This window comes from Populus alba, chromosome 3 (assembly GCF_005239225.2).
Source record: "Populus alba chromosome 3, ASM523922v2, whole genome shotgun sequence".
Classification (NCBI taxonomy): Eukaryota; Viridiplantae; Streptophyta; class Magnoliopsida; order Malpighiales; family Salicaceae; genus Populus; species Populus alba.
The window spans coordinates 20,791,457-20,800,486 of record NC_133286.1 but is presented as its reverse complement, the minus strand read 5'-3'; the positions used below and the strand labels follow the sequence as shown (position 1 = coordinate 20,800,486).

Genomic DNA, 9,030 nt, shown 5'->3' with positions numbered 1-9,030 from the left:
GAATCATCGTTGAAATATAAAAAAGCATGTCATGAGCCAGGCGTTGAAAAATTATACATCTTCCTTTTTTTTATTATTAATATAAATATTTAAATTAATTGACACGTATCTAAATTAATTCTATAAATTCTAAATTTATCAACCATGCAAATTTTCAATAGCTATTATATTAAACTTAAATATAAAATTACATAAATTCTAAATTTATCAACCATGCAAATTTTCAATAGCTATTATATTAAAATTAAATATAAAATTACATGAAGCAAACTACTTCATCTAATCATCCTAAGCTTTTATCACTGCTCACTAGTTAAAATCAAATAATAAAAAAAAAACATTATATATTTTTTTTTTAAGTTTAATGTGGGTGTGGCCCAGCTTTACACGCATCTCAACTAATTCTATGGATCCTGAAATTAACAAACATGTAAGTCTTCAGTAGCCATCATATATAAGCAATCTAGAACTCGAACCTAAAAGTACAGAAGGAGCAAACCTCTTGATCCCAGGCTTTTATCACTAGGCCACCACTTCTTCTTGTTCTTCATGGTGATGGAAAGGAAGATTGAAAGCAGGATTCACGGAGAGAAAGGAGGCCGGCTCTTCTTGTTTTTCATGGAGTTCTTAGGATGTGCTCTACTTCTTCTTCCTTTCCTCTCTTTGGCATAGCAGGCGGAGTCTCAATCAATCGCATGAACAAGACAAAGGCACTCTCTCTCTCTCATCTTGTTTGTCGGTGTGTGTGTGTGTATAAAATGTTTGCTTTTTTTGTGAAGAAAAGGCCACATAAAAAATTAAGAAGAAACAAATCACCCCACCCCACCCCACCGAGATTTTTTTAAAATACGATTGATAATTTTTCTAAGATGATGACACAAAACTTAAATGAAGAAACAATATAAAAGATTAAATCGATTTAAAAAAGAATCAAAGTGTTTTTAACGTGAGTCCTCTTGCCTGGAAGTATATGGTGAAGTCAGAATCTTCTGCTGGGATTTTCTATAGAAAGTGATGGAAAATTTACGGGAAAGTGAGATAAGAATAAACGTGAATAATTGAAATGGCCCGCTAAGAGAGTAAAAACCACTATTTAGTTACCCTTGTAGTTATATCCCTCCCTATAATCTCAGTCTTATCCCTCTCAAGAAAGGAAGGTAGTTAACCCAAAACCATGGCTTCAGCAGTTGCAATTGTATCATCATACCCATGGCTGAACTCCTCTCCTTCTCCTTCAAAGTATTCAAAATACCAATCCTTCCATCCTCGTCCTTGTCGTGTGGTCTGCCGCGGAGGAGGATCAGAACTTCCTCCACCAGTAACACCTGACTTCAAGTTTGCTTTGCATGATGCCTTGGATTCTTCTGGAGTCGACACCACTCATGCCAGAGTAATCATCATCATCATCATCCTCATCAATCCCTTTTGATTTCATCCTCGATATAACTTTGTTCAAATTTAAGAACCCATGTTTTTTGTTTTTTAATCCAGTGAGAGTTCTGAGATGATCAACTGTTGATTATGTAGGAAGCAAGGCAAAATTTCATGTCACAAATTAAAGGGTTATCACGTATCGAGAGGGAAGTTAGCATTAGCATCAACAGACGTGTTGATTTGGCGAAAATAGCTATTTATATATCAGCTGAGGATTTTGCGCTCATGTCACAGTCTTCACTTCCTCTCCCCGTGGATCCTTTTATTGAAAGACTGTTTGATCTTACCATGGAGTTTTGTAGAAGCGGTAAGGTTTTGAGGGCATCGCCAGAGGCCTTGTTGGATAGTTTGTACAAATTCTTGTATGTCAAAAAGGTAAGGAAAGACAACTAATTTGTTGAAGAACTATTTTTTTCCTTGTGGTCTGATTGAGCCCGATTTCAATCCAAGAGCTGGTGTTACTTGGCGTGGCCAACTACAAGCAGTGGAGGACTAGTTGTTGCTGCCAAAGGAAGCCATAGAAACCCCACTGCTTGTAACTTAAAGAAAGAATTTTTGGAATAGATTTTGTTGGTTTCATTTGTTAAGTTAATTTCCTGCCCTTTAGTGCTATTGAACTATTGATTTATGCGATGTGGTTCTTCTAATCAGGATTTCCGAAGGAGCAACGTGATAAGTAGATTGGAGCCACATCCTTTGTATCTTCATGCTGTACGGAATTTCGCCTTCTAGCTTTTAGTTTCAGATTTGCTGCTAGACAGTGTTACCTACTGGAAAGGGTTTTAACTTTGTTTTAATTTTAATATATTGAGCAGGTTTTGACATATCAATCAGGTTCCGCTTATATGCTTGCACTTATATACTCTGAAATCCTGAAAGTGCTTCGATTTTGGAGCCTTTTGGACTTTGATTGTGAGATTTTCTTCCCACACGACCGTTATGGTCTTCCAAGGGGCTATCATAAGCAGAAAAGTGCAGAGTCTGACCATCCACACATATTGACAGTGCAAACTCTGTTGGAGGAGGTGAGTTGTGTGATTTTCTGCTGTCACGGGAGAGCATATAATTGAGCCACCGTTGTCATTGCAGAGCCTAATACAATTCCATACTGTTAATCTTGAATGGGTTTGTTTCCAGCAGTTTCTTTCATATGCTGTTAATTTGAGGTAGGACATGTGATGTGTTTCTGCGCCTTTTATTTTGGTGAATGTCTTGAGTGCATCAGGTTATGTATGAGTCTTCCTGCTTCATTTTATATATTTGGCATTCCTAGCTCGATTTTTTATTTTGTCTTTGGATTATGCCATTTGTGCAGATTTTGAAAAATGTAAAGGAGGCTTTCTGGCCCTTTCAACATGATCAGAATAAGAGTTTATTCTTGAGGGCTGTGCATGCAGTCCTTTGTACTGATAGATCAAACGTTGTTGAAGAAAGGTATTGGCCTATAGTGTATGCATGCTTAAGAAAGGTATCCATGATTTGAAATTTCTGTTTATTGTAGTGCCTTTCAGCTTGAATCTGCAAAATCCAGTCACCGTAGGTTGGACCGTGGCACTTTGACCAGTTTACATTTGGGGGACTTAAGGCTTGCATTATCTGGTACGCATGTATAGGATGGTGTTATTTTTGGTAAATTCTTTTTCCTTTTTACCATCGATGTCCCAGCTAGAAGGGAACTGGGACTTGAGGTGTTTAGCTTGTGCTCATTTTTTGCTTGTTGGGCATGCTTTCACACGAGTCCTTGTTATGATTTTGCATTGGATTCCCATTGATTCTGGTCCATGGCATCATTTTATTCAGTAAAGATGAAGGTGAATCCTTACTATGATTTTGCATTGGATTCTCGTTGATTCTGGTGCATGGTATCGTAATATTTGTTCAATTATCAATCATTTTATTCAGTAAGGATGAAGGTTTTTTTAGGTGGTTCTGATTCATATACTTGAGCAATGTTGTCTCTCACATAATTAAACACAGAGAATGATCCTCTCCACAACTTTTATACCTATATCCATGAGGAATTTGTTGCTTTTGTTGCAGCATGTGAGCGTCTAGTACTCCTGGAATTTGATCCCAAGGAATTAAGAGATTACAGTGTTCTTCTTTACCACTGTGGACTTTATGAGCAATCCCTGCATTATCTCAAGTTGTATCAGGACAGAAAGGTATGATTTCTACGTGGGATATAATCAATCGGATGTTAATCTCTTAAAAAAATACAAAATAACCTAATTGAATTGGCATTGCAGGGTTCTTCCTTACAAAAGCAAGCATCCAATGAACTAAGCAGCTTGGAGGACGATGCTGAGGAGAAATTGATGATGCGCCTTAACCTCATTTCAATGGAGGAGGGTTGGAGCAAGCCCTCGCATTCTGGAACTTTTCTTCGAAATAACTCTGAACCATCCTAGAGGCTAGAGCCTCATATCAGACAGCAAGGCAGCAAAGCTTCAAATTCCAGCACACACAGCAAGCAAATATGAGCTAGGAAAACATTGGTTTGTTAGATTTGTTTCTGCATGTCCACAAGGAGAAGGGAATTTAACAAAGGTCTACATTTTGCTTATTACACGACAAGCACCCTCGGAACCTTAGACAACCGAATTTCTAAGCTGGTGTTTCAACTTTCAACTTGGGCCTCAATTTCTCTGCTCTGGCTCTCATGAGGGAGGTTCAGCTCACCAATCAAACTGGGAACAGATTACATTTTTGAAGGAGGTAGCTTTCAACTCATCTGAATATTACAGAAGATCTAGCTAGCCACAGTGCCACTAACATGCATTGTATACTGATGAAGAGCACTTGATAGAGAAACCGGGCATGATAAATTAAGGCACAACTTCCAGTAGCAGAAACCATGGTGCCAACATCCTATATTCTGGTGATGCATATGTGTTTGTCTACGCCGTCCTATAGCTCCATGCATTTGGAGTTTGAGCCTGATCGGTTATGTTTCAGATGAGGAAATTATGTTTTTAAAATCTAAACTATTGGATTTTAATTCAGAAAAAGCCTGATCGGTTGTGTTGCATCCGAACCCTCGAAACTTAACAAAGCTGAAATGAATTGTTTGTGGCCTAGTTATACGTCCCGCCTCGCATGGTGGATGAACTCGGTGACGCTCTGATTTGGGGTTCGGCCTGCCAGAACAGAGAAAAAAACCCGGTTTTTTCTTTCTTTCAAAACAACGATGTACAATTTCCTATTTTTAAAACATATCTAAATACAATTTCCAATACTGCTGATCATCATCCCTAATCATTGCCACCCCTGGAATTGAAGTTCAAATATATATTTTTTTTGTTAAAAATGATTTTCATCTTGAAAAAGACTCCACAGCCACAGAAAAAGAGGAAGCAAATTCAAAGAATCTCCCGTATCCGTAAATTCATTGTCTTGGCATGTCATTCTTGATACATGTTTTAAGCTTTTTTGGTTTTTCGAAACTTTAAACGTGTTGCTCTGCATCTGTAAAAATTACCAAATATTAAATACATTCAGCAATAGGTTTTTAAGGTCAATAAGCTAGTTTTTTTTCATAAATTATATTTTTATTTTTTAATATATTAATATAAAAAATAAAATTTTAAACATTCCTAGCTCACATCAATGACGAAGGAGACTCCTTCCTCCATCGTCAATGCTTCCCATATGATCTGGGCCATACAGTAGCAACCAAGCCACGCGCCCCATTGCTAGCTGTCCGATATCATCTGATCTTGTTGGATTGGATTCTGATCCAATTTAACCCAGAGATAGATAAAAACCCAGTTCATTTTGTCGGAGCTGAGTACGGAAATGGGTGAGAAGTTTTAATCATTATATTATTACCCGAGCTGATTTTCACTCGATTTTTTAACCTTTATTTTTTATCTCATGTAGTTTGAAACTGTAATTTTATTTTTTAATATATTTTTTTAATTTTATCTAATGATTCATGAAGTGTTTTTATAATTGTATGCATGGATTTGAAATTTAAATATCATTTATGGTTTCATTATGGTGGATGAACATATATTTTGTTTATAAATTTAAATTATATTATTTTAATATATTTTTAAATAAAAAATAAAAAACAATCACAATAAAACTCCTAATCACATTAAATCAAGTATTTAAACAAACAAACTTTATTTTGGAACCTGGCATGAATGATGAATTTAGATTCAATACATGTTTTTTAAAAGTTTTTTTTATTTAAAAATATATTAAAATAATTTTTATATTTTTATTTTTAAAAATAATATATTAAAATTATTAAAAAATATTAATTTAATATTTTTAAAAATAAAATGAATTTTTAAAACGAATCTAAAATAGTTTCTAAATCTAATACTGGTAATCAACACCCCTAATCATTGCCGCCCCTGGAATTGAAGCTCAAATGTTTTTTTATTTTTTTTCTTAAAAATGATTTTCATCTGGAAAAGGAGTCCACAACCACAGAAAAGAAGGGAGCAAAATTCAAAGAATCTGCGATAGACATCCAGTAAACGAGGAAAGCAGGGAAGCAAGCACTTGAAGATCACAGTGATGATGCAGTGCGCACCCCAAAGTCCAAAAAATAAAAGTAAACATTCATTCAAATCCATTGACATCATACCTACAATGCTATGCTACGTCGTTCTATAGTGCCTCTATAATGTGTGTGTGTGTGTGTGTGAGTGTGTGGTGGAGCCAGAAATATAATAGGCTTTTTTAGACTCTAAAATGGCCTCTTAGACTAGGTAGGTTGTTGGGTCCACACCCAATCCTATCATTGCAGGAGTCTTCTAGACGTTAGGGAAAGTGGGAAACCTCTTCTATGTGCCTCCATGCCTACTACCTTGGCCTATATTGTTACGGACAAAAAAAAAAAAACATTACCCTGCTGCTTTAAAAGTATTTAAAAAAATGATAAAAGTTATTTTTTAAGTGTTTTTTATTTTTTAAAAAATTAAAATAATATTTTTTATTTTTTAAAAATTAATTTTTACATCAATATATTAAAATAATTTAAAAACATAAAATATATTAATTTAAAATAAATCAAAAAATTATTTTTTAAAATAATTCATAAAAACAATGCCAAACACTTAATTCAATTATGTGTTTTTTTGCGTTTAAATATCTTGCTATTTTATGAGGATTAATCTCACATTTCAACAATTTTAAAGATATAATAGATGTCATGCCCATGCGATACCACTAGCTTATGGCATAATTATACGTTGTCATGGGTACGTGGAAAAAATATATAAATAAAAAAAAAATTGTTGCAATTTACATTATTTTCAATAGAAAAGCTATAAAGCTAAATTCTTAACCTAGTAAATATTTAAAAAATAAATTAAATACAGACAATTTAATAAAAACATAAAAAAAGAAAAATTATGCAAAGAAACACTATAGCAATCTATAGTGTTTCCCGAAAAAATCTATAGTTGTAATTCTCAACTAGCTCAAAGTGGAAAAAAAAAACACATAGAAAAAGTTAAAGCTGAATCTCAACCAGCTCAATATTGAAAAAAAATTCAACAAATATAATTTTAAAAAAAAACATGTGGAGAAATACTGTAGCAAAACAAAAATCACGTGGGGAAATATTGTAATAATCCAAAGCGTTCTAAGAAAAAAAATCGACAGACCATTTTAGAAAAAGATAAAAATCATGTAGGAAACATTGTAGTAATTCATAATATTTAAAAGAAAAAAATTATAAAACTAAATTTTCAAACAGTTTAATATTAAAAAAATTAATAAAAATAATTTAAAAAAAATAAAAAAGAACAATTTTGGGAAAAAAAAAACATGGAAAGCCCTAAAAAGAGAAAAATACAAAAACAAACGTGGGAAAAAAACTTTTTAAAAAAATGACCTTTTTGAGTATTAGTTAATATTTTATATTGATTTAAGTTGTTTAAAAGAATTTTTTCTTTTGTGATTTTCATGCCTTAACTGTAGCTACAAGATACGATTCAAGGAACGTATCCATTCACGAGTTTAAAAAATTAATTTAAATTTTTAAAAGATATTATAATAATATTATTTTAATCAAATTTTTCAAAAAAATACATGAGTAAAGGGCCAGGTTCTACCCCATCATTATCGAGGTTTTGTACAAAGTCAAGTCAAATCATCCCTGTTTTTTTTTTAGTTCAAACTATTTTAGACTCCAAGATAATCTATTTCTTAAATTGCATGTCTGAGTTTTATAATTAGAATTCTAATTTTAATAATCAAAAATAAATAAATCATTTTAATCTTTATATTAACATTTTCAAACTTAAATCATACGATGTTGTATCATAATTTTAAACCATGAAAGATAAATAGATGAAAAAAATGTATATTTTTAAATTCTAATATATATATATATATATAAAAAAGTTTCACTATTTCCGTATTTGATTATGAAAATATCATAAAACAAAACCATTCTAATTTTTTTATTTTAAAATTCTATTTATTTCATGAAAAATAGTTTTTTTTAATTACTTTCTAAATTTTCATATATTTATTTATTATTAAAAAATTTTAGTCAATAAAAAATAATTTTTAATTAAAAAAATTTGGATTGATTTCTAGAAAATATTAACCTTTTATTCTAGACAAAAAACACTTTCTAAAAATTGTAAAAAAATTAAAAATATCTTGTTATTTATTAATTATATCAAGTTTGACCCTTGATTTTTTTATTATTATATATTTTATTCTGATTTTTTTTCAATTTTTTTCTTTATAATCTGATTTAATTTGGTTTTTATATCAATTTTGATCTTCATTTTTTTATTGTTATTTATTTTTTTCTTGAATGAAATTTTTTTATTTATTAGATTTGGTCTCATTATTTTAATTATTATATATTTTATTTGAAATAATTTATATATATATTTAATTTCATCTTATTTTAATTTTTATCTGTCAGATTTGGTTTTTATTATTTTTATTACTATGTATTTTATTTAAAATTATTTATGAAATTTTTTTAAAAAAAATTTATCATTCTTTAACTTTTTTTACTTGTCTTATTTGGTCTCAATTCTTTTAATAAATTTACAAAAATAATAAATTATTTTTTAATTTATTTTAATAAATTAACTTTTCATATATTCACTTTCTATAAAAACCATTTTCCAAAAATAAACTAAGGAACGGGTATTATTTACTTTCAATCTTGGAATTACTCCTCGCTATCCTGCAAGATGCTAGGAATTCCATACAGCATCCCTATTACCATTATAGCCTCACGTAAGCCTCTGGCTGCTAGTATGTAGTATCTATAGTAGGCACTGCCACCACCCCACCATTCCCAGAATGCCACTTGTAAATAATTTAAAGAAGCATCATTACAGTCAGGATAAGTATGACTAAACTTTTATGTTCCGTGGTCTGCAAATTAACAGGGAATTATTGTTACTACAATTCGGTGGATTGGTTAAAAGAGGAGGAAATTAAGCTCTCCTATTTTATTTTCATATATATATATACACTAAAACATACCAGTGTTTTAGCATGTATTGTGAACGTGCAATCTATAGGAAAATTACTATTTTATCTTTAGTGGTAAGCTTAGTTTTAGGTATATATGAGTTTTTTTTCATAGGAATATTAGTA

At 31.4% G+C, this 9,030-nt stretch overlaps 1 protein-coding gene across 2 annotated transcripts; it reads left to right on the top strand.

The window, feature by feature from the left end:
- The first annotated feature begins 544 nt into the window (after positions 1-544).
- On the top strand, positions 545-4,465 carry LOC118054241 (uncharacterized). Of its 2 annotated transcripts, none has more exons than XM_035065734.2 (8): positions 545-1,390; positions 1,528-1,809; positions 2,086-2,145; positions 2,250-2,459; positions 2,750-2,868; positions 2,936-3,033; positions 3,475-3,599; positions 3,684-4,465. In XM_035065734.2, exons 1-8 carry the CDS (start codon positions 1,175-1,177, stop codon positions 3,843-3,845), a joined length of 1,272 nt encoding a protein of 423 aa, XP_034921625.1. In that variant the 5' UTR covers positions 545-1,174; the 3' UTR covers positions 3,846-4,465. The 2 variants fall into 2 exon arrangements, with proteins under 2 accessions (XP_034921625.1, XP_034921626.1); XM_035065735.2 differs by having other exon boundaries at positions 1,249-1,390; positions 1,492-1,809.
- Positions 4,466-9,030: the final 4,565 nt, after the last annotated feature.

Coding starts and splice junctions, on each gene's coding strand:
- LOC118054241 (XM_035065734.2), top strand. CDS start 1,175: ATGGCTTCAGCAGTTGCAATTGTATCATCATACCCATGGCTGAACTCC. Junction 1,391..1,527: donor TCGACACCACTCATGCCAGA/GTAATCATCATC, acceptor TTGATTATGTAG/GAAGCAAGGCAAAATTTCAT. Junction 3,600..3,683: donor AGTTGTATCAGGACAGAAAG/GTATGATTTCTA, acceptor TTGGCATTGCAG/GGTTCTTCCTTACAAAAGCA.